Genomic DNA, 27,292 nt, shown 5'->3' on the forward strand with positions numbered 1-27,292 from the left:
TCCACATGTACCCTGTCTTAATTGTAAATTCCACTCCTTTAGCCACCTCCCAGGTCATGACCTTATGGTCACTAACACAAGTTGGTGGCAACATGGTCATGTTCATTACAGCCAAATTCGCAGTTGCAATTACTAGGTCAATCACTCTCTGCCCCCCCCCCTGGTATTTTCCACTACATGCTGTCCCAGATAGTTGTCCATTAATAACCGCATAAAATCCAATTCCTTCCTCCCATGTGCCCTCTCCTATTTCCAGTCACTGTTACTATAATTGAAATCACCCATAATAATTACCCTCCTTCCACTCATTTCTTCTATTTGCCTATGCATACTATCCCTACCATCTATTTCATCACCTGGTCTATAGCAGCACCCAAATGTATATTTTGTTCTGCTAGATTCTATCTCACACCAAACAGCCTCAAATGTACTCTTTTCTCTATCCTGCAGTTCAACTTCTATACTCCTTGGCTGCAACTCATCAGCTATCATCAATAACACTCCTGCCCCCTTTTTATTCCCCCTGTCACTCCTGAACACGCTATATCCGTCGCATTCAATCCCACTAGCTTTATATTCTTCTGTCAGCCATGTTTCACTAATACCAACAGCCTGTGGCCTGGAAGTGCCAACCAAAGCCAAAAACTCCTTCTTGTTCTTAATACTCCTGGCATTAGTGTACATGAATTGCAGAAACCCATTAGTCCCATCCCTACTTTGATGCCTTATACTAACTATCCCATTCTGATTTGTTGTCCTTCGTACTTGCTCAGGCATATTATACTCATTCATACACTCAACTGCCTCCCTAAAGTCTGCATATCTACTCCTCCCCCCCTTAATAAATCTAGTTTCCCTGAGTCTGTACATCCACTTCCACATCATTCATCAACACTTTTTCAAGCTCCGTACACCAACTCCATTCAAATGTAACCCATCCATCTTATATAAATCCTTTCGCCCATCGAACTCGCTCCACACATCCACAAATTCCACACCACTCTCCATACATAATCCACGCATAAAGTCATTGGCAATTATAGTCCTCCTTCTGAACACTTCACTGTCATACCGCGGTAAGGTACTCACCATCCTAACTCTCTCACTCTTCTCTTTTGCTACCTCAAATAATTCCCTTACATCCTCTATCATTTCCATTTTGTCTTCTTTCAAATCATTTGTTCCTGCCACGATTATCACTCTTTCACCCTCTGTTTTTGCACTCGAATAGATTCGCTGACGTCTTTTATGTTTGCACCCGGCTGGTACAATTTCGTCAAACTCTCAACTATCACACCTTTTAATAGCAAATCCCCATACAGCACTTGCTCCTTCATTTTATTGTCGTTTACGAACATTCTATTATTTTTCATAACAGACTTTCACCATTTATTAGTCAGTACGTTCAGCACACATTTTTCCATACGCTCCAGTTGCCTTTTTTGCTCTGTGTATCGCTCCACTCAAATGTGTGATTTTACTACTCGCATTTATCTCACCATTTTTATTATCAATCAAATCAGCCATTCGTTCTGTATTTCTAACTTTATTTACACTTTCAACGACGCTCTCACACTATCTGGCACTACCTCGCAATTCTTTATCACACCGCCTTTTTCTACATTCTGATTATCGTTAACGATATCACTCTCGCCACCCAAAACACGCTTGAGATCCTCATTCTCCTTACACTTTCTGCACATATTAACTCCACTATCACCATCTAACCAGACTCCCACCGTTCTTCGCAAAGCATACATCTCACAGACAGCACATTGCATAAACTCGTTTACATCAAAACTCTTAAACAATCATGGCGACCTGGCCGCCATTTTTTTTTTATCGGTGCCATATGTATGCTATCTTATTTTAAAAATAATAATTAAAATAACACAGAAAACACACAAAAATTGCATAGACACACCAAGAAACAAAAAGCAAACAATACTACATAAAATTCTAGTAAAATTGCCAATGATAACACAAAATACTACTAATCTTTTCAGGAGCTCTCGACAAGCCGACGATCATATCAGTGCGACACCTAGCATCCTCCCCGTATATACTTTTGTGAAATCCAGAAGTCATATTATACACATCTCCATATCAACTGCCCATTTTTTTTTGTAATTAAAAACATGACTGCATTTCTACAAATCCATCTTGACCTCCAGAAATAATCTTATCATTATTTAAAATTCTGTGCTTGAGCTGTAACTAAACATTATTACTAAAATCTTAACAACTATGAGAGAAATCTCCTGTGGTTGTTAAGATTTTAGTACATAGAGGAACTAATCTATAGTTTCATACTCCATTTGATGTTATCCATGTAATGATACTATCATACTATTTTCAGCTCTGTCTGGTTTTAACTGCTACTTAAATATACAACATCCTAGCGGTTGGTTGGCTATTATGCATGTTCACTAGTGCAAAAGATTAAGAATAATGGCAATGAATTTTTAGAATAAAAAGCGATGTGGGAACAATAATTATTAGGGTTAATCAGACTTTGATCACTGATGAGGATATTCTTTCAGAAATAGAATGTCATAGGTTTGTGTATTCAGGGTGGGCAGGGTAAGATAGAAAGGATGTGTGTGCGTGCGTGTATTGGGGAGGGGGGTGTTATTGCAGATGATTGTAGAAGCGTTAAATCCATCATTTAGTGTAGAAATCCTGAGTGATGGTTGCTGAAGTATGTGTGGTATAGGCACTGGGTTTGAGGCATAGATTAACAGGTTAAAATGCACAGTTGGATGCTGCTTTTGACCATGCTCATCACAGGAGGACTGCAAACTACATAACTAAATAAACCTTATAGATACAAGTACGATTATCATTTTGGGTGATTTCTATTGTAGTGATAGACTGAAGACGAAAAAAGCATGCCAGACCATGATAAGAGAATTTTTGACTTGCTTAGGGATAATTATCTTATGCAGCACATTATGGGAGGGACTTGTGATGCAAGAATATATCTGCTAATAACATTTGAGAACCTGTATATGAGTGAAGCCTCTGTTTTGCCACAGAGAGAGAGGGAGGGAGGGAGAGACATGCAGTTTTAACTTGGAACATTCCCATTAATGAGAGAACTTTGAATATGAAATGGATATATATACATATATATTGAACTATAAGGCAAGCAAATGATTATGCTAGAATGAGAAGACAGCATCAAGAAGTGCCTGGATGTGAAAAATTGCATGATAGAGGAATCAGCTGTGCATGGAAAGTGCACTTCTCAATGCTTCCTTAGTCAGGAGAATAAATCATATTAAATCATATGGGTTTTAAATTGATGAATAATAATCTGAAGCAAGAACTGCTTAGAAAAGAAAATTTTGTGGATTCAACACCAGGAGAAAGGTAATGTCAATTCCCAGGAGTAGTATAAAAGGTAGGCTACAAAAGGGATAGTCATGTGAAGCGATATCAGACTACTGAAAACCTTATACACAAACAAAAATCCAAGAGAATTTTTCACTATATGGCAAATAAAAGGGAACACGCCTATTCTCCCTTCCACACATACCCTAGTAAAAGTGGAAGGTAAAGGACTATCAGATTATTTGGAAATAGCTGAGCTATTAAGTAATCACTTCAGTAAGGTATATATCTCAAGTAGACACATTATGTGTCTGGTTGCTGAAGTGGAACTAGATCAAGGTGGAGAAAATAGAGGTGTAATATGGATGGGGTATTAACAAGGATGCTGAAAGAATGTATAATTAGCAGTGCCTTTGACTTGGTAATTCAACTGAAGTCAATACAAACACATTTCCTAACGAGCAAAAAGAAGACGAAGATAATTCTATTTTATAGTGATGGAGCTAGGACAGAAGCAACAAATTTTAGGCCACTCAGGATCTTTATATTGGCCAGTATGGTGCAATTTAGAATCCATATCCAAAGGCAAGTAGATAGCTCATTAAACCTGTATAGAGGATACCAGGGATTTGTTGAAGTGGATTTATCTTGTTTTTGCAATTTGCTTATATTTTATAATAGAATCAATGCAAAGTTAGATACAAAAAATGATGAAAGCCGAAAACTTTTGAATTTTGCTAAGGTATTTCACAAGATTCACCACTGCTGGCTTTTATACAAATGCAAGGTATGGATATGCAAAATATACTTGCAACATGGATAGGTGAATGTCTAATTGACAGATATCAGAAGGTAATGTAAAGAGGTTTCAAAGAGAAGGAGAATGACTGACCAGTGAAGTATCGCAGGGTTCTGTACTCGAGCGTTATTATTAAATTTATATATTAATCATAATAGAGTTGGTCTGACTAGTAATATAAAATTATTTGCTGATGATGCAAAGTTTGGAAGAGTGATAAGGAACATTTCTCATACGCAAAATCCTTGCAAGTTGATCTAGATAGACTGGTTTTTTGAAAGTTTATTTTTCACTTGGTTAATCTATAATAAATGTAGTTTAATCCTTTATCCAAGTATGAGCAAACAAAGTTTGCACCTGAAATTTTTTTCAGGACTGGGGTAAGGTGGTACAACACCAGGCAACTCGTTACAAAGGTGGAGCAGGCTAACATCACTCCTATCTCAGTATCTCCCATAATGCAAAACACATCTCCTTGCAGATATGTATAATGTTATGCATTAAGGGAAGGGCCACTACCCAGACTAGTTTCGACCTTTATTGAGGTCTCTTCAGTGGGCGCCAGGCCCGTGTGGAGATACCAGTCAGAAGCATTAGCAAGGTCATCTCTACCTATAGGAGTTATTATTATTATTATTATTATTATTATTATTATTACTACTGGCTACTCCAGGAGTCTTTAGACTCATCGAGGGAGGCCCTAAACATCATGTTCACACAACTGTTCAACATTCTCACAGTATCTATCATACCTTGCCTTGAACTCGCTCACTGTAATAGCATCCACAACAGACTCTGGCAGCTTATTCCACTCATTTAACACTCTAAAAGTAAAGAACCCAGCTCTAACACCCCTGCTAACCACGCTCTTGCCCAGCTTCCATGGCTGTCCCCTAGTTCTCCCACCACTAGTCCTGATCTCAAAAATATCATCTGAATTAATCCTATAGAATCCTTTTAGCAATTTGAATGTCTCAATCATATCTCCCCTTTTCCTCCTATCAACTAGTTTCTGCAACCCACAAATCTTCAACCTGTTCTCATATGGTTCATTCCATAGACCTGCTTTCATCTTAGTCACTCGCCTCTGGATCCTCTCCACCTCCTCCCCATCAAGAAGGTACTCGGTACAGAGGTACAATAACTTGCTTGTCTCTGCTCGTCAAGGTATTTTTCAACAACCAAGTGAGTTGATGAGCTGATTTAGCTACTTTCGCAATGTGCCCCCTAAACTTCATCTCCCTATCCACCAACACTCCCAAGTCCCTGGCCTCATCAATCTCTTGGAGTACAGTTCCACCAATGTGGTATACTGCTGCTAATCTTTTCACTCCGAAATGCATAACCTTACATTTTGTCACATTAAATTGACATCCATTCTCCTTAGTCCAGAACTCCAATCTATCTAAGTCATCTTGCAAGACTTTGACATCTTCTGCGTTCACTATCGCTCTACCCAACTTTACATCATCAGCGAACAAATGAACTGTCCCACTTAGACCCTTCCCTATATCGTTAATGAACAGATTAAACAGCAGTGGTCTAAGTACAGAACCCTGTGGCACACCTCTAGTCACAGGCCGTCTTTTGGACTCTACTCCTGAATAAACTACTCTATGATATCTCTCCATCAACCACCCAGCTATCCATCTCACCAACCCTATATCCATTCCGATATGTTGCAGTTTACGGATTAGAATTCCATGTGGTATCCTGTCAAACGCCTTTGCTAGGTCCAGCAGTATCACTGTAAACCCATTTCCCTTATCCAGTTCAGCCGTCACCTTGTTATAAAACTTGAGCAAAAGAGTTGCCAAACAGTGTGCCACCTCTTTATCAAATTACTCTGGATTTAGAGAAAGATGTTGAAAGTTTATTTTTCACTTGGTTATACTATAATAAATTTAGTTTAATCCTTTATCCAAGTGTGAGCAAACAAAGTTTGCGCCTGAAAGTATCTTCAGAACTGGGGTAAGGTCGTACAACACTGGGCAACTCATTGCAAAGGTGGAGCAGGCTAACATCACTCCTATCTCAGTAATCTCCCATAATGCAAAACACATCTCCTTGCAGATATGTATATGTATATGTATAATGTCTTCAAGAGACCTCAATAAAGGTCGAAACTAGTCTGGGTAGTGGCCCTTCCCTTAATGCATAACATTATACATATCTGCAAGGTGATGTGTTTTGCATTATGGGAGATACTGAGATAGGAATGATGTTAGCCTGCTCCACCTTTGCAACGAGTTGCCCGATGTTGTATCACCTTACCCCAGTCCTGAAGATACTTTCAGACGCAAACTTTGTTTGCTCACACTTGGATAAAGGATTAAACTAAATTTATTATAGACTGGTTCTTTTGAGAAATGGCAGCAAACATCAGTTCAGTAAGTGCAGTGTTATGCATTAAGGTATAACAGATAACAAAAATGATATCATAATCAACATACGCTCTTGATATCATTTTTATTATCTGTCTCTGTATCCTCTCCAAGGACACTTCATTCCTATCAAATTCTGGTGACCAGATCTGAGGACAGAAATACACAAGTGATCAAAGCTCTATACTTACACCAAATTACTCCATACTTAAAGGATATCTTTTTCTTCCATTTTCATGTCACCTTTATCATCTCTAACTCCTTTTACAGCATTCTTTCCTCCATTTCTAAGCTTCTCTAACTTCCTCCATAATATCTTACCACCTTCTTGATATTTATTTTCTATATGCTTGCCAAAGTTCTCCCATGGCATTTGTTTAGCTAGTTTACACAGTGTTTAGCTTTCTTACATTTGTCTCTGTGTTCTCTAAGAGCACAAGCTGACTTATTTGCCAGGAACTTTTGATATGCTTTCCTTCGCTGCCTCTTTAACTTTCTGTGTCCACCATGGAGTTGTGATTTTTCTATTCTTGCAAAAAACCTGAGTACATGCCTCTCTGGTAGAATCAATCAGTGTTTTCTTCAGGATTTGCCACTGTACCTCCAAGGTTTGGTTCCTGCTCTCAAACTCTTTGATTTTTGTCTTGAATAATGTTTGTGTATTTTCAAGCTGACTTATTTGCCAGGAACTATTGATATGCTTTCTTCTTTTCCTTAGCTGCCTCTTTAACTTCCTGCATCCACCGTGGGGTTGTGATTTTTCTATCCTTGCAGACAACCTCACCACATGCCTCTCTGGCAGAATTAATCAATGTTTTCTTCAGAATTTGCCACTGAACCTCCAAGGTTTGGTTCCTGCTCTCAAACTCTTTCATTTTGTCTTGAATAATGTTTGGGTGCAGGGACAGGTGTGGGTGGCTCATTGCTTTATTAAATTCTTTAATCGAGGCTGGTCTTCTCCATATGTTTGGTGGAGCAATGTTAGATAGGACAGGCAGCCAGGAGAGAGGAGTGCTTCTCACTGTCCTGCTAATTGTGAGCATGGTGGAGTTTAGCTGGGTGTGTATAATGTTAGTGTGTGCACTTTTTTCTTGGACAGGGGCTCAGTATTCTGCTGCAGCGAATGCGAGGGCTAGTGCAGATGACCTTAGAACTTCTGCACCACAACCCCAGGTTGTTCCAGCAAGCCTTGAAATGATATTGTTTCTCATTTTAATTTTGTTGCATAGGTTGGTGATGTGTCTTTTATAGGTTAGGCTTCTGTCCAGGCTCACTCCATGGTATTTCGGGTGAGGCTCGTGTTGTACCATTTTTCCACAGAAAGAAAGGTTGAGGTGTCGATTCACCTCAGCATTGTTCAGGTGAAATACTGTGGACACAGTTTTTGTTGGATTTGGCTTCAAGAACTACTTCTTAAAGTACTCTTCCAGGATGTTAGGGTCTGTGTTCAAGGTTGATTCCAGGTTGGCAAAGGAGGTAGATTGATGTAGGATCGCTAGGTCATCAGCATACATATACTTGCTTGAGCTGGTATGTGGTAAGTCATACACGTAGATGTTAAAAAGTAAAGAGGATAACACACAGCCCTTTGGGAGACTATTATGAAGGAATCTGGGCCTGCTCTTTTTTCCGCCAATACCCGGATCTTTCTGTTGGAGAGAATGGATTCAAAAAGCTGGTAAGTTTTTTTGCACCTTATTATATTTCCTAGCTTTAGGAGAAGGCCCCAGATCTAGACTGTGTCATAAGCTGATGTTAGGTCAATGAAAGTGGCTCCAAATTTCATTTTCTTCTGGATGCCTGCTTCAATTTGTGTTATTAGGGCCAGGACCTGGTCACAGCATCTTTCTGGCCTGAAGCCAGCATGTTCAATCAGGAGTGCTCTTTCGATGAGTGGTGAAATTCTTTTAAGGATAATTCTTTCAAAGAGCTTAAAGGTGGAGCAAAGCAAGGAGATAGGTCATAGATTTTTCACATCATTTGGATCTTCCCGGATTTGGACACAGCAATTATTTTGGCTTCCCACCACAAATTTGGTAGTTTACCAGTCATTATAATTTTTGAGCAAAGGGTGGCCAGCCATGTTTGGCCTTGTTGACCAAGATCCTTCCATAATCATTCTTTCGTTTGCTGGCGACATATCAAAAGAACTCCTTAGGATTGTTTTTGGCTTCATTAGCTACCCTCACCAGCCAAGTCACTTGCCTTGCCAGGTCTTTGTAGTCTTCATGGAATTGGTTATTTCCACTTCTCTTATGCTGCCTCTATAATGCCCTTTTTGCTCAAAAATTATAATGACTGGTAAACTACCAAATTTGTGGTGGGAAGCCAAAATAATTGCTGTGTCCAAATCCGTTTCACACCTACCTTATTTAACCTTCTCACCCTTGCGAGACTAAATTTAGACATTGCATCTACTATATAGTTTTTGAAAATCCCCCAAGCTGCATTGATCTCTTTTCCAGCTAACTCCCTAGGCAACACGCTTACTACTCTTCCTGTCACACTATTCTCTTTTACCTGTCTAAGCAGCCTCTTCATATCCATTCTGATGTGCTCTTTCTCCTATGTCAAGTTCATACATACCTATTAAACCATCAACTCCTTCACTCGCTCCATCCTCATATCCAGTCCCTCAATCATTCTACTCATTTTACCATCTGGAAAACATACCTTGTGCATCCTCTCATCCAGCACGCCCTTAAATAATGGAGTCGCCATACAATGCCACTCGCTCATCTTTGACTTCTTAGTACCACACCTTTATTGACATCAAAAGTACTCAGTATTTGGAACACGTTCTCCTCCTGCACCTCTAAAGCTCAAACCTGCCCTATCCCTCTAGTATTAAAATTTACTCCTCCAGGATGAAATGCACCAATAAAGTGTTCATTGAACAATTCCACTATGTCCTCTGTATCAGTCACTCTATTCCCATCTTTATCCCACAATGTCATTCTTCCACAATCATTTCTATTCCTACTGGATACATAGCTAAAAAATTCCCTACGATTTTCTTTGGATCTTAGAGCCAATCTCTTCTCATATTCCAATTTTGCCTTCCTCACCATTCTGGTCACTCTCCTGGCCTGTGTCTTATATACTTCATGCATCTGCTCTTCACCTGTCTCCTTATATCTCTTCCATAGCCTCTTTTTCACATGTTTAATATTGTTTGTTATCCACTTTACACCAAATTCCACTTCACTTGTGGAATACAGCTTACTATTGCTGCTAACAAATATTCCTTCACAATTTCCCAAGCACTATTGATATCCCGGCCTTCGAATTCCTCCCTCCACGAACTTCCCCAATTTGATGTCTAAGAATTATAATCACCTGCCTTATAATTCTACATACGTTCTCATCTCTGTGATATTCCTGCATGTCTATTCATCTTCCAAGTCAAAACCACATTGTCACTTTCTCCAACTGGTGGGAGAGATGTCATCTCAGTTATGATCAACTCTTCTGATGCTGTGACCAAATCCAAAACTCTTGAACCACTTGTTCCCTCTATTACATGTTGCTTAAGACATTTGTCCCTCAAGAATTCTAGAAATTCCATTCCCTTATTGCTACATTCATCTTCCTCTCCCCATTTTATACTGCTGTAGTTAAAATCTTCCATAGCAATCATTCTTCTTGCACTTGCCAAGCTCAACTGTCTAAACATTTCCTGCTCCCCACCCTCTGTGCTCCTTGGTTTGTAGCAACACCCCCACTAAATATCCCATCTTACCTATCTCTACCTCACACCATATGCTTTCAAAATCATTAGTGGCACTGCCTTTCAAAGCCTCCACTCTTAGAGGACATAAGTCGTCACTTATTATAACCAGTACCCCACCACCATGCTTTCCCTTTCTATCCTGCTGAAAAATGCTGTATACCCTGCTACTTCTATTCCTGTTATTATACCCTCTTCTTTCAACCATGTCTCAGTGATCCCAATAATCTTTGGCCAGGCTGATGCTATCAGTGCCACCAACTCCTTTCCTTTATTCCGGATACTCCTGGCATTAGTATAAAGCATAAAAATACCTGCTAACATTCACCTTGGGCATTCTAGTTTCCCTGCATTGACACACTGACTCGTACAGAACAGCAATCTCTCCAGATGCCTATGTCCTTCCTCATTCAAATGCAAGCGATCTCTTGCATACAATTCCTCTCTGTCCCCAAATGCTTTCGAAGCATCCAAATATTCCAATCCTCTCTTCTGACACATTCTAACTATTATGTTATTCAATATTACTGCTCTTCTGCTCAGCTCGTCACAATCATACCTAGGCAACACGCACCCTATCTTTCCTCTCTGCATCTTTTTTCATACTACCTCGAGCAAGAATCTCATATCTCTCGCTGCCCAATTTGCATTGCCTCTGAAGTCATTTGTTCCTACCATCACAATCATCTCATCCACCCTTTCACCCCTCTTAATTGCCATAATCACACTTTCTATTGTTCCTCCAGGCAAACACTCCTCACGCATCCTATCTTGCATACCACGGATCATTGAGTCACCATACATTACACCTCTTACCATTGCTTTTCTCCTACTGTTTCAATTCTCTCCTCTTCTATCATTCCCATAACTCTCTCTCTCAATCTCTCTCTTCTACTGTTCTCATTCTCTCCTCTTCTGTCACTCCCATACCTCTCTCATTCCCTCTCTTCCACTTATCCTATTCTCTCCTCTTCTATTGTTCACATGACTCTCTCTCATTCTCTCTCTTCTACTGTTCTCATTCTCTACTCTTCTATCATTCCCATACCTCTCTCTGATTCCCTGTGTTCTACTGTTTCTATACTCTCCTCTTCTATCATTCCCAAATCCCTCTCTCATTCTCTCTCTCTCTCTCTCCTGCTTCAGGAATCCCGCAATCACGCCTTACATACATCTCTTCCATTCTCCTAATCTCATCTTTCATACTTGTCATCTCATTCACAAGATATTCCACCTCCTGTTTCAGCTCATCTATCCCTCTCTGCTAGTTAGTCACTCTTACTCGCCATTCAATTATCCAATCAAAACCGTAAACCTCACTGTCATTCAAGCCTTCCACACTCCCGACTCTTATTTTCTCATTCATACTTCGCTCATCATTCTCTCCTATCACACTACTCGTCTCCTGTTCGTCATTGTCTCCTATTGCACTATTCGTCTCCCAACATTCATTTCCCATCCTTGAAGCAACTAAGGCAGTTATTGATATATCTAATTTGCCAATTTCCTCCCTCTGTCTGCATTTTGCGCATATACGCACTCCCCCTTCTCTCACCCGCCACATATCCAACTCCCGAGAAGCATACATACCGCAATCACTGCGTGCCACAAAGTCCTGTATTATATTAATTATGATAGAGTTCTTAAATGGTGGAGGACTCGGTGACATTTGTGAAGGCAGTTGCATCTGCCATCATTCCTTACTGCCAAGTACGTAACTACTAAACTAATCACAAAAAAAATATATGAACACTGTATCACAGATATATATATATATATATAAATAAATAAATGCTAAATATAAACATATGTATATAAATTTAATGCTATATACTATACTAGATAGCGAAAACTTATCTTCCATCGCAATGTGCCGACTGTGACCTGGCCTTCTTGGTAACCCAATGAAATTCCAAAAGCAGAACCACTAAATAACACTTGTGTTTCTGAGAAAAAAATGCAGCACAATTCACAAAAGACTTTAAAAAACACTTTTCCCTACCACCGCTCAAATCACCTGCCACATGCATCAGCGACCCTAATGCCCTCCCAATGCTAAATCATTTTTATCCACTCGAAGTTGGTTCCATATCAAGGAAAATCTTGTGCAAGCAGAAATTGCATGAGCTCCAGGCAACTGAATAGTCTCTCTTTATCTAGCAAACATAGGAATAACTTTCATATTGCAGCATTTTTTGAGAAAGACGATCTGAGCTTGAAAAAATCTTTATCTTGTAAAAGTGATAATTTTCCTAACTTGCCTGTTAGTTTAGCAAATATGTCCCCATGATGAATAATAAGCTTAATTTACAAAGGCTTCTGTAGCATAACTGTAAGACAATTTTATGTCATTTTATGTGTCATCATATAAAAAAATTATATGATGACACAGTATTAAACTGTAATGAAAGTATGCATTATTATAACACTTCAGATGTACTTTTAAAATATTAAAATCACCAACAGTATAACATGTAGGAATCCAACTCATTCAGCAATACTTTGTATTTAAAAGATTTATATTTCCCTTTATATATATATATATATATATATATATATATATATATATATATATATATATATATATATATAAAAGTATATACTCTTACTAATTTCATGTCATATCTGTTTTTTTGCTAGTTCTGAAAGGGAAGGGCATGAAATTTATAAAATATTTGAAGGGAAGGGTGCAAAGTACAAAATTTTGGAACCTCTGCATTAAAGCAAAATACAGATGAAAACCATAATATTATATATGTAGAATACTTTGATAAAAGAGACAAACAGGTTATTATTTTTCTTTATTGAGCCTGGATTAATCAAGATAGGATCTTTCATTCCTTCAAACCAGTTTCTGTAACCGGTTGGCAAGCGGAATAGGGGTGATGTGATTGAGACATACAAATTAATGAAGAGTTTTTACAAGATTAATACAGAGGATATTTTTCAGAATAGGTCTGGTGGTAGGAGAACTAGTGGCGATCCTTGGAAACTGAGCAAGAGTGTAGTTAGCAAGGCTGTTAGAACTAGATTTTTTGCTTGGAAAGTGGTGAATGAGTGTAATAGTTTGCCAGAGCTGTTGTGGTTGCCATGACTGTGAATGAGTTCAAAGCAAAGTATGATAGATAATGTGCAAATGTTGGATAGTGCTTGGCATGATGTTTAGGGCCTCCTCCAATGAGTCTAAAGACTCCATGGAGTAACCAGTAACAATAATAATTGTGTGTGTGTGTGTACATTTTAATTATTAATCTAGTATAATTTTTTAAATAAATAAAAAAAAATGGATGCAACATTGAAATGTGTTTTATTTTCATTACTATATATATTGTAATGCTCATTGAATTTTATTTAGTATAATGTTGTGGATTATGGTCATATTAAAAATAGGTACACTGAAGTAAATATGGTGAGTAAAAAATAATAATACTGCAATCCCATTATTTACAGATTTTGGTTGATAGACTGTAGACAAGTTAATGAGGTAACGAAATTTGCTACAGAATTATACCAGGAGGCAATTCATGTACCATTTATGGCAAAATTTGTTGTATTTGCTAAACGATATGATCAGCTGGAAGCTCAGCTCAGGGTTTTTTGCATGACGGATGACAAGGAAGATAAAACATTAGAAAGTCAAGAGCACTTCACAGAAATTGCAAAAAGCAGAGATGTTGAGGTATGTGTGTATTTGATTGCTATACTTATGAAAAGAAGTTCTTTATTAGCATTAAATGCCTTTTTTCGTTGTTGTTTATAGTGCATTTCTTTAATGCTTCTTACTTCTGTATAGCATATCCTTTCTGTTCTTTATCATTCCCTCCAAGAAAATTGAACCAGCATTTCAAAAAACTAGGATAAAGGTATATCACCGACTTCTACTGACACAATATTTATCAATTTAAAGTAATGTCATCAGTCAATTTATATTTAGATTAATGGATATGATGAGATATGATTATGCTAGAATAGAGTGAAAGATGTGAAAGAAAGGAATTGGATGAAGAAGGGGAGTAGGAAAATGAAATGTTACCAAACTGGAATGAGGAATAAATATGTGTCATAGAGATTTTACTAACCATTATGAAGATGGATGGTGTACATGGGATTTGGTTAAAAATGGAAAAGTCAGGAATTTGCATTGGTAGGAAGGAAGGAAAATTTTCCGAGGTCATAAATTGGTGAGTTTGCTGCTCACCAATTTAAAAATCATCATTCAGCAGTGCTAGCTGAATAATGATCATTCAAGTATGGTTGTATATGGGATGTTCAAATAGAATTTTATGCATTACTAGGCTTCTCACTCTCTCTTCATATGTTTTCCATACTCTCTATCATTCATTGCACAGCTCCTGGTTTTGAAATCTGTTATAGTAGCATACCTTATAATTCCACAGAAATTACTTTTGCCTTGATACTTCTGCATGCCTATTCATGGGATATGGACTCACTATATAGGTTTAGGGTTGTTGTTTATGGATTTAGGCTTGTAGAGGAGGAGCCAAGTAGTCCATATGTGGTCTGATAATACCTTATATAGAGGTACCACCACCACCACCACCTCCTTATCCCTACATGTTGACATACATTTTATCATAGCAGCAATATGATGTGCAGTTTTTTCAACACATACGATGTGTTCCCGTGAAACCAAATTCTTTTATTATTATTATTATTGCTAGACTTTTTGGAGTCAAAAGACTCATTGTAGGAGGTACATGCTGTACACACAAAGCTAATCAAACTGCTTTAAACTCAATCAGTGTGTCTGCATTCACTTCACACAGTAAATGCCTTCCACTTACCAACCACTCTCCATGTATAGAACCTAATCCTCACTCCTTTGCTCACACCCTCCTTATACAGTTTCTAGGAATAGCCTTCTCTTCTACTCTTTTCCTTGCCCATTCTATAAAAAAATTCTTCCTCATTGACCTGACAGGCCCTGATCAACTTTTCTAACATATATTTTGTCATATCCTATAGCCACCTCTGTGGATCTTCTCTGGACCTTTCTAACATATCCTCAAAACCAAGTGACCAAATGTACACATTAATCCATATGAAGCTTGATCAACGCCTCATTGTATAATCTCTTTCATTGTACATGTCAAGATCCTCATCATCATTGCCATAATCTGATGTTACAACCTCACAACTTGTGCAATGTGAACCATGAACTTTATTGTCCTTGACCACCAGACTCAGATCTCTCATCTCCTCTAACTCCTTCAAAGTTTCCTAATTAAACGTAAACTTGATTAGGAAAGTTTATTTTTCACTTGGTCAGACTGTAATAAATTTAGTTTAATCCTTTATCCAAGTGTGAGCAAACAAAGTTTGTGCCTGAAAATATCTTCAGGACTGAATATGGTGTTGTACTACCTTACTGGGTAAGGTAGCACAACACCGGGCAACTTGCAGCAAAGGTGGATCAAGATACCATCAGTCCTATTCCAGTATCTCCCATAATGCAAAACACATCTCCTTGCAAATAAGTATAATGTTATGCATTAAGGGATATTGGCCACTGCCCAGACTAGTTTCGACCTTTATTGAGGTCTCTTCGGTGGGAGCCAGGCCCGGTGGTGGATATAACATTATACATATCTGCAAGGAGATGTGTTTTGCATTATGGGAGATACTGGAATAGGAGTGATGGTAGCTTGATCCACCTTTGCTGCGAGTTGCCCGGTGTTGTGCTACCTTACCCCAGTAAGGTAATACAACACCATATTCAGTCCTGAAGATATTTTCAGGCGCAAACTTTGTTTGCTCACACTTGGATAAAGGATTAAACTAAATTTATTATAGTCTAACCAAGTGAAAAATAAACCTTCAACACATCTTTCTCTAAATCCAGAGGTATTTAATAAAAAAGGTGGCACACCTTTTGGCAACTCCTATAGGTAAAGATGACCTTGCTATTGCTTCTGCTTGGTATCTCCACCACTGGGCCTGGCTCCCACTGAAGAGACCTAAAGGTCGAAACTAGTCTGGGTAGTAGCCAATCCCTTAAAGCATAACATTATAACATTATACATATCTGCAAGGAGATGTGTTTTGCATTATGGGAGATACTGGAATAGGAGTGATGGTATCTTTGTCCACCTTTGCTGCGAGTTGCCCGATGTTGTCCTACCTTACCCCAGTAAGGTAGTACAATATCAGTCCTGAAGATATTTCCAGGCGCAAACTTTGTTTGCTCACACTTGAATAAAGGATTAAACTAATTTATTATTATTGATTAGGAAACTTTGTTGTTTACGCCAATTTCAGAACCTTGCACTTAACAAGATTGAACTCGTAGTTCTCATAGTTCACTTACTTACCTGCCCACACATGCAATTTATTCAACCCCTCCTCTAAGGTCACAACATCTGCTTGATTACTCATTTCTCTCCCCAGTTTTGCATCATCTGCAAACAGCTGTTATCTCTATTTTTTTTATCAAATAAGTCCAAAAATGAATAACGAAATGGTCATAAACATGATAACCTTATTCTGATTAAGTGTTCCTGTGTGTTCTCATCAATATCCCTTCTCTCAAAAGTATGTGTTTTCTTTTGACAGTGGTGAGATATAATTGCTGAATTTCAGCTGAATTCATCAAGAAAAAAAAAAGAAAGTTTGAATGTATTTTTAAGGTAGTGATATTGATGAAATCTTTTTTGCACGTTTATAGGCTTATGTGTTCGTCAGACTTTTTTGTAATAGATTTCACGGTTTGATATGAACACAGATGGATAAGAAAATAACTATTTATTAACTTAAAAGCTAATATTTTGCTGGTATTATATCCAGCATCTTCAGAGCACACAACACAAAGTTTGTTACAAATGCAAAACAACCACAATCCAGTGTAACAGTGGGGCTAGTAAAAGTAATTGCAGCGAGCAACATAAGAGTAAAGTCCTAATATGGCTCCATCTAGGTTAAAAAAAAAAAAAAATCAAAGTTTTGAAATAGTAGTCCAAATGATAGTCTTAGAAAGTTTGAAAAAATGAAATAAAATAAAAGTAATAAATGTTAATTTGGTCTTAAGATGACTGTCTCCCAAATCTTTGGTAGATTTATACAGCCATACTTGTTCAGTTTTGGAGTATGTTTTAAGGCTTTTGTTGATTCCAGGAACAACCTCTCTGACTTGTAGAAAATTGATGAAATCATTGAAAACTTAATCAAAATGTTTGTTTTTCTAGTACCATTTGGTCATCCACTTTTAGTCTTACTTGACAAAAGATTTGGTTTCTCGTGTTGTTATTTTTTTACGGTATATATTAGAACACAGTAACTAAGTAAATAATTTATTCATTAACTTATTGCTGATATTTTGCTAGTGTTATAACCAGCATCTTCAGAGCACAAAGACACAGTTTGTTACAATACGTAAGACTATGACAACATGGTGTAATCAGCAGACTGGTTAAACAAAATTGTAGCAGCAACACAAAGACTAGAGTCTTGATTTTTTGGTGCCCTCTATCTGAAAAAAAAAAAAAAAAAAAAGCATACTAGTTTTTTCTTAGGATGACTGTCTCCCAGATCTTAGGCAAGTTAATACAGTCATATTTGTTGAGATTTGGAGTGTGTTTCAGGGCTTCTGTTGCCTCTAAGAACAATCTCTCCGACTTATAAGAGTTTCTGTGTAGTACGTTTGTGTTTTTCTAGTTGATCCTGTGTGCAGGGGGTATCCAGAGCATGGTCTGCTAGGCCCGACTTGCCGTAATGATAATTCCGGACGTATCTTTTGTGTTCGTCGATGCGGATGTTCACAGTTCTTCCTGTTTGACCGTAGTAGGCTTGATTACATGAGCAGGGTACTTGGTAGACTCCTGGATGTGATAAAGGGGGAATGCTGTCCTTGAGTGAGTGGATAAGGGTAGCTAATTTGTTACATGGTCTGAATGTAGTGCGTAGTTTATGTTTATTGAGAATTCTTGAAATCTTTTCAAGAATTCACATCTTAATCAAGTCCAAGCCTCCCAAAAATAACATCCCACATAGAGAATTCATTGCTATAAAAGAGCTACAGAACAACAACCAGATTATCATAACAAAAGCAGACAAAGGAAATGCAACTGTAGTGATGGACACAACAGAATATGATAACAAAATGCACACACTATTACAAGATCAGTCAACATACAAAATTATAGATCGCAATCCCACCAACACACAAAAGAATAAGGCGTGAAAATTATTGAAAAAAGTCACCTCCTGGCCTAAAGACACAGTAAACAAACTCAAGCCCTTCCATGTTCAAACACCTAGGATCTATGGAGCACCAAAAATTCACAAACAAGGCACACCCTTACGCCCAATTGTGGACAGTATAAATAGTCCCACATACAAATTGGCTAGACATTTAGCGAAGCTACTAGCCACTCTCACAAACAATTCTCCTTCCTTTGTCAAAAATTCGGCCCACCTAAAAAGCATCTTGCAACGCCTGACCCTAAAAAGCTCAGACCTAATAGTAAGCTTTGATATCACCTCACTATACACAAATGTACCACTTACAGAAACCCTCAATCTACTGAAGTCCCACTTCCACCCTGATATATTTGAACTATTCAAATTCACAATACATGCAGGATATTTCACATGGAAAGGGAAAATATACAAACAAATAGATGGGACAGCCAATGGCTCCCCCCTTTCCCCCCCTTAGCCAACTTTTACGTAGAACACCTGGAAAAACTAGCAATCAATACAGCCACTCTCAAACCAACACTTTGGCTATGCTATGTTGACGATGTACTGGCTATTTGGCCACATGGCCCAGAGACATTGGAAACATTTTTAGAGCATTTAAATAGCCAACATCCAAAAATCCACTTTACTATGGAACTGGAAGCTAATAACTGTCTGCCCTTCCTGGATACACTTATCACACGTCTTCCAGATGGTTCCTTATCATTTTCAGTTTTTAGAAAACCCACACATACAGGGAGATACTTACACAAACAATCACACCATCATCCTTCTCAACAATATGGCATTTTAAAAACACTCACCCATAGAGCGAGAGCAATCTGTTCCAATGACAATGCTCTTGCTGCTGAACTGGCTCACTTACGCCACACCTTCTTGGCCAATGGCTATAATCAACACAAGATAAACAAAATACTAAACGCTCCTAAGAAACCCCTCCCACCATCCACCACAGAGAACTACAACAAAACAATCACCATCCCATACATCAAAGGCACATCCGAAAAGATTTCAAGAATTCTCAATAAACAGAAACTACGCACTACATTCAGACCATGTAACAAATTAGCTACCCTTATCTGCTCACCCAAGGACAGCATTCCCCCTTTATCACGTCCAGGAGTCTACCAAGTACCCTGCTCATGTAATCAAGCCTACTACTGTCAAACAGGAAGAACTGTGAACATCCGCATCAACGAACACAAAAGATACATCCAGAATTATCATTATGGTAAGTCGGGCCTAGCAGACCATGCTCTGGATACCCCTGCACACAGGATCAACTGGAAAAACACAAAAGTACTACACAGAAACTCTTATAAGTCGGAGAGATTGTTCTTAGAGGCGAAAGAAGCCCTGAAACACACTCCAAATCTCAACAAATATGACTGTATTAACTTGCCTAAGATCTGGGAGACAGTCATCTTAAGAAAAAACTAGTATGCCTTTTTTTTTTCCAGATAGAGGGCGCCAAAAGATCAAGACTCTAGTCTTTGTGTTGCTGCTACAATTTTGTTTAACCAGTCTGCTGATTACACCATGTTGTCATAGTCTTGCGTATTGTAACAAACTGTCTTTTTGTGCTCTGAAGATGCTGGTTATAACACCAGCGAAATATCAGCAATAAGTTAATAAATTAATTATTTACTTAGTTACTGTGTTCTAATATATACCATAAAAAAATAACAACAAGGTCGACGAACACATAAGTCTGTCTACACAATTTGGTTTCTCACCACAGCATCTCGTCAAGATTTGCATTTCACATAACACCATGACCAAATGTCTAGTTATTGTGGTTTATACCTTCTCGAACTAACTGGCTTGAGTCTCACTTGGACACAGATATTTGTAATTGTCTTTTAATTGTTTTTATGCTGTTGGTTATGCTGTTTTTATGTTAACAATTAATTGTTATTGTTTTTTATGCTGTTGATTAACAACCTATTGTGAAGGGAGGGGATCATATAGAAAATCTCACAGAAAAGGATAAGAGGGCTTAATGATCAAAGCTGTATCACTTGGAGGAGACCTCCATGTAGCCTTTTAAGAAATGTGTGGAGAACTGACCATGGCTTCTGACCTAATGTCCAAAAGAAGGTAGTGCACCCTGTTAGGTATCTAACTGGATACTGAATGAATGAGGATGGGCTGGCAATTTGGGATTTAGCTGACCAAATTGCATTCTTATTGGTTTAAATCACAATATAGAATGATGGTACAACATGATAGAATTTCATGACGGCTCGGGCTTTGCCCAGTTGAACAAAGCCTCATTGTTTTTGCCAGGGAACCAGGGCGAACAGCAAAAAGTCAGCTACTGGATCAAATCCTGAAACACACCCCAACTCAACATCACCACAGTTCAAGATCAGTACTGTCAACATAAGAAGCCTGAATGGCAATGAAATGGAGCTAGCTGATGAATTGGATAAGTACTAGATTGACATAATAGGGGTGACTGAAACAAAAAAGACAAAAACTGGTGAGATCTTTCTGAGCAATAAATACAACATGTTATATTCAGGCAATGACAATCAAGGAAAAGAAGGAGTAGTGATAGTATTCAACACTAAATACGAGGCTAATCTTCTTGAATGGCAGGCAATATCAAGTAGAGTGATGTGGGCAAATATCATAATGAGGAACTGGAAATGAGACTTATTTATGCCTATGGTCCTGCAGAAGGTTCTACTAAGGTAGAAGTGGAGGAATTTTTTGAGGCTTTAGAGAAAGCAACTGACACAATGAAAAAGGAAAAGTTGGTCCTTGTTGGGAATCTAAATAGCAGAGTAGGAAATGATTGTCCATCCATCCATCCATCCATCTTGAAGCCCACCTCTCCTAATTGGGTTGTGGGGACAGCAGCTGCAAGAGGGACTTCCAATGGTCACGATCCTCTGCCACCAAGCTCAGGTATTCTGGTGAGACTCCCAGACATGTCCACCCAAGGTTTTGGATATAATCTATCCAGCAAGTCCTTGACCAAGACGGCCTGCTGGGAGTGCCTCTCTCTATCCTGGCATTCTGACCAGGTGCCCGTACCATCGTAACTGTGATCTCTCAACACGGAGAAGCAGCAGTTGAGTAGTGAGGGTTTCCAGAATTGCAGAACTTCTGACTCTGTCGAGTCTTGTCAGCCTCACAACCCCTCGAAAGAACCTCATTTCAGCCTCTTGGATTCATGTGTGCATTCTTTCGGTCATTACCCAGCTCTCATGACCATAGGAGAAGATGGGGACATAGACTGTATTGAAGACAGCCTGCTTTGCCTTCTGGCTTAACTCCAACTTCAATACTACAGAATGGCCAAGCTTCCACAATATTGAGCTTGCTGAGCCAATTCGAGTTTCTAGCTCTATGTCCCACTTTCCATCATTTGTGAATATGACTCAAGGTATTTAAACTTCTCCACTTGCCTCAGTGGGACTCCTCTCACATGTAGAGTGCACTGGGATGGTTGTCTTGAGACCACAAATGTTTCTCTTTTGGCCATACTAATCTTCATCCCGGCTTCTGCACAAACAGCTACAGACCTAACCAGAGTCTGCTCTGGAGGTCATCTGTGGAAGAGCTAAGCAGAACTAGGTCATCTGCAAATAAAGCAGATAGCCAATGCTACATCTTCCAATTCTGACACACTCACTGCCTTGGCTGTGCCTATCAATTTAGTCCATAAATATTATGAAAAGTAGGGGTGACAGAACACACCCTTGGCAGAGACCAACGGAGACTGTGAAAGGTTCAGACTTTGTGCTGTTTACCCTGACACCTCCGGGCATTCATACAGGGACTTGATGGCAGCTAATAGTTGGCCATCCACTCCATATTCCTGTACTACTTGCCAAAGTTTATCCCCTAGGAACCCGGTCATATGCTTTCTCCAAGTCCACAAAACATGTGTAGACATTCTTGGCATATTCCCAGGATTTCTCAATGACTTGCCTGAAATTGAAGATTTGGTCAGTTATACTTCTACCAGGATGAAAGCCACATTGTTCTTCCTGGAATTTTGACTCAAGTATGCTCCTGCACTTTCTTTCCAAGCATATACTTTCCCAGGCAGGGTGAGCAGAGAAATGCCATGATAGTTGCTGCAATCTCTCGTCTCCCTTCTTGAAGACTGGTATTATTATGCCTCTCTGCCACTGCTTTGGTGATTGCCCAGATATCCAAGCAGCCTGACAACCTTGAGTCAGCCAGAGAACACTGTCTCGATTTAAGGCTTTTAGCATTTTGGGCCGAATTTCATCATAACCAGCAGCTCTGCACGAATTTTGGAATTTTATTGCTAAATGGACCTCTTCTGGTGTGAGACTAGTCATCGCCTCTATCTGCACCTCTTGGATGTCCACAGATGCCAGGTGGCCTGGCATCTGTGGACATCTAAGAGTTAAGAAAGTAAATGATTGTTGGAGATACAAAAATATTTTGGGAAAATTTGGAGAAAAGAGTAAAGCTAATAATAATGGCAAATATTTGTCTTCTGCTCAGGACATGGACTGGTTATTACTAAGGTGATGCTTCAACATAAAAATGTGCATAAATTCAGATGGAGAGAAGAGACAAGGAATAAGAAAAGCCTCATTGACTATGTTATTGTTGATAAGGATGTTTTCTCACTGGTGCACACTAGAGTGTAGAGAGTATTTGAAATTGCAAGTGATCACCATTTAGTCTTCAGCAGGATAAAATTGAATTTCATATTGAAAATGAGTACATGTAAGAAAGTTTTAAAATGAATAAAAGTTGAGCAGCTCTCAGATGTGAACTGTCGACTAAGTTTGAGCGCGGTTAGTAGTTGGAAGGGGACAAATCGTTCAATGCTGTTGGCACACTCTCCCTCGATGAGTCTTTGGACTTCCTGGAGGTGTCAAATAATAATAATTATTATTATTATTCAAGACAAAATGAAAGAGTTTCAGAGCAGGAACCAAACCTTGGAGGTTCAGTGGCAAATCCTGAAGAAAACATTGATTGAGTCTTCCAGAGAGGCATGTGGTGAGGTTGTCTGCAAGGATAGGAAAATCACAACCCCATGGTGGATGCAGGAAGTTAAAGAGGCAGCAAAGGAAAAGAAGAAAGCACATCAAAAGTTCCTGGCAAATAAGTCAGCTTGTGCTCTTAGAGAACACAGAGACAAATGTAAGAAAGCTAAACACTGTGTAAAACTAGCTAAACAAAAGTCATAGGAGGACTTTGGCAAGAACATAGAAAATAAATATCAAGAAGGTGGTAAGATATTATGGAGGTTGTTAGAGAAGCTTAGAAATGGAGGAAAGAGTGCTGTAAAAGGAGTTAGAGATGATAAAGGTGACATTAAAATGGGAGAAAAAGATATCCTTGAAGTATGGAGTAATTACTTTGAAAAATTGCTAAATGAAACAATCAGTGACAGCACAGTGGTAAAGAACACTGACCAGGCATGCAGTCAGGAATATTTATCCATACTTGAAGTAGAAAAAGCCTCCAAAAGCCTGAAATGTGGAAAGGCAGATGGAGTAGATGAACTTCGACCAGAAATGCTCAAGTATGGTGGTAAATGCTCAAGTATGGTCAAGTCTTACAGTGGCTGCTGCACTGTATAGTTCAGAAGGCATGGACAGAGTGATGAATTCCAGATGATTGGAGTAGAGCAGTCATAGTATATGTAAAAAGGGAAATAAAACTGAATGTGAGAATTACAGAGGAATTTCTCTAATAAGTGTTCTTGGTAAGATTTATGCTAGTCTACGAGGTGTGGCTATTAAATAACAAGACTGGTTGCAAAAATGTGGTTTATTATTACAGTTGTACAACTTAATTGTTATCCCCTTCGACATACTCCCCTCCTCTATCTATATACCGTTGCATACAAATTTTCCATTGTTGGAAGCAGTGCGGCAAGTCATTAGGTGTTATCTGCTATAGTAGTGCTGCCATTTTCTCCTTTACCTCATCCACTGCAAGTTCAGCTGACAGCAGAGCAAGACTTGTAGGAAGAAGATCATCACATGTGATGAGACATGGATTTTCCAGTACGATCCAGAAACAAAGAGACGGTCGATGCAATGCAAAACTCCCACATCACTGAGAATGAAAAAAGCAAGAATGAGCAAGTCAAAACTGAAGGCAGTGCTGTTTTATATATATATATATATATATCAATGCCGTGGTAATGGTTCTGGCCCAGACGGAATTCCTCCAATTATTCTGAAGGTAAATCTGTGCATCTGCTAACTCCTATCCTATGTCACTTGTACACACTCTCTTACTCCACCGGTATATATATCCCAAAACCTGGAAACTGGCCTATATTCAACCCATTCCTAAAAAGGGTGACAAATCACTGCCATCTATCTACCACCCTATCTCACTCACTTCAGTCCTATCTAAAGTAATGGAGAAAATCATCAACTCTCAAATCCTAATCTACCTTGAAGGTACCCAGCTATTAAACGACCACCAGTACAGATTCCATCAAAGCCGGTCAACAGGAGATCTACTTTCATACATCACCCATCACTGGACAAGCGCTATGGAGAAATTCGGCGAATCCCAAGTAGTTGCACTTGATATCTCCAAAGCCTTTGACCGAGTCTGGCACAAAGGCTCTGGCATCAAGCCTCTCCTGGTATAAACACATCACAACCATTGCATCCTCAGCTTCCAAAAAACTAGATTTTCTCTTTCCTCAAGATGCTACTTCACCTGTAAACAGCTGTTTACACTATACAAGTCACAAATCTGCCCAGCTCTTGAATACTGCTCTCACATCTGGAGTGGGACTCCAAAAAGCTCCCTCAAAATGCTTGAGTCAATACAGAGGAGAGCAATTAGACTAATAAATGACCCATCCCTCATCAACTCACTCCCTACACTTTCACATAGACACTCGGTCTCTGCAATCTGTATATTCTATAAATACTTTCACGGGAAAGGTTCATCTGAAACAGTATCAATCATTCCCCCACCCTGTACCAAGCCCATTGGAACACATATAGCTGCCTCCCAACATCCTTTTACAGTACACCTCGAAACCCACAGAACAAGTTTCTTTTCCTCCTCACTCATCCCTGCTACTGCAGTACTGTGGTACAGTCTTCCCCCTGACGTATTTTCCAAGGAATACAATATACAGGTGTTCAAATCAAATGTAAACAAGTTTCTCCTTTCACAACCCATCACCCATATACAGTACTAACGTACTATAGGTTGACCAGCCAACCTCCTGTATATAGGCAAAAAAAAAAAAAGGTTGAATGGGTACCATAGGGTCAGACAGTTAACGAACATTATTACCTTGTGGTTCTCACCAAGCTGAGGGAACGAGTGAGGAAGAAGGAAGAAGAGACCCGATCTGTGGAAGAACAATTCTTGAATTATCCATCAGGACAACACTCCAGCTCACAGATAAGCTCTGGCTGATAAGAAGATCCAAGTGTTGGACCATCCACTTTACTCGCCGGACTTAGCGATGACTTGCAGCACTACTTTCAACAATTGAAAATTTGTATGCAACGATGTATAGATAGAGGAGGGAAGTATGTTGAAGGGGATAACAATTAAGTTGTACAATTGTAATACTAAACCACATTTTTACAAACAGTCTCGTTATTTAATAGCCACACCTCGTACTTGAGAAACAGTTGAAAAGGATTGTGGAAGAAAAGCTTGTGAAGAACATGCTGGATTCAGGCCAAATAGAGGCTGTCACAATCAGGTTTTCACTTTACGACAGATTGTTGAGAAATCATGGGAATATATCAAAGATCTGTATTTAAGTTTTATAGATCTGCAAAAGGCACATGACAAGGTGCCAAGAGAGAAGCTATTCAAAATGCTACATGTTGTAGCATTTTGAATAGCTGTCCTACAAGTCTTGCTCTGCTGTCAGCTGAATTTGCGGTGAATGAGGTAAAGGAGAAAAGTTGTATGGTGTCAGTGGAGCATTATATCAAGCAATACTTATTCTTTATTTTAGTTGTAAGTGAGCAGTTAGCATTAAAGGAAGTACAGGAAGATTGTTTAATGTTAAATCTGGTGTCAGACAAGGATGTATTATCCTCTCTGTATTCATTATCTATATGGATCACATTATGAAAGAAAGCACTATTAAATCTGATATCAAAATTGGAGATGTTGCTGTTGGCTCTTTGCTTTATGCATATGATGTTATATTTCTAAATAAATCTGCTACAAGTCTGCAAGATTTCCTGACTAAATTGAATAACTGTTGTAATAAATTTGATATGAAGGGCAATAAAAAGTAACAATGAAAATAGGCAGAAGCATTGAAAATATTAACTGCATTGTGAATTGAGAACCTATAGAACAAGTAAAATATTTCAGCTACTTAGGCACAATTTTTAGTGAAGATGGTAAATTAAATATGGAAATAGACAACAGAATCTACAAAGCTAGTATGGTAGGAAGTCAACTGAATAAGTTTATATGGAATAAGAGATTAGTCAAAACACTAAATTAGCTGTATACAAGACGATGTTCAAACCAATTTTAATTTATGGATCTGAGAGCTGGGTTAGAGTAAAGCACTTGACCAAAGACTAGAGACAGATATGAGTGTTCTGAGAAAGATTTGGAGCATGAACTAATGGCATCAATGGCAATATCATATTAAAAATTAGGATATTAGGAAAGAACTTAACATTCAGGAATATGTTAGCAGAGCTAATCAGAGGCGGTATGGTCACTTACACAGAATAGGAGAGGAAAGATTAGCAAAATAGTGTGCATGTTGCCTGGGTATGATAATGATGAGCTGAACAGAAGAGCAGTAATATTGAATGACATAATAGCTAGAATGTTGTGACAAGAGAGGACTAG

The 27,292-nt window shown here is 38.7% G+C and overlaps 1 protein-coding gene across 10 annotated transcripts in view; it reads left to right on the forward strand.

Annotated features, from left to right (window-relative positions):
* Positions 1–27,292, forward strand: part of LOC150104251 (uncharacterized) — a 1,804,220-nt gene that overhangs the window by 1,124,962 nt on the left and 651,966 nt on the right. For all 10 annotated transcript variants that reach the window (XM_090396244.1, XM_090396248.1, XM_090396245.1 and 7 more), the window contains exon 27: positions 13,700–13,928. In XM_090396244.1, coding sequence (XP_090252370.1) covers positions 13,700–13,928 — 229 coding nt within the window. The remainder of the gene's footprint in view (positions 1–13,699; positions 13,929–27,292) is intronic.

This window comes from Typopeltis vanoorti, chromosome 8 (assembly GCF_054136105.1).
Source record: "Typopeltis vanoorti isolate ZY-2024b chromosome 8, IOZ_Tvanoo_1.0, whole genome shotgun sequence".
Lineage (NCBI taxonomy): Eukaryota > Metazoa > Arthropoda > Arachnida > Uropygi > Thelyphonidae > Typopeltis > Typopeltis vanoorti.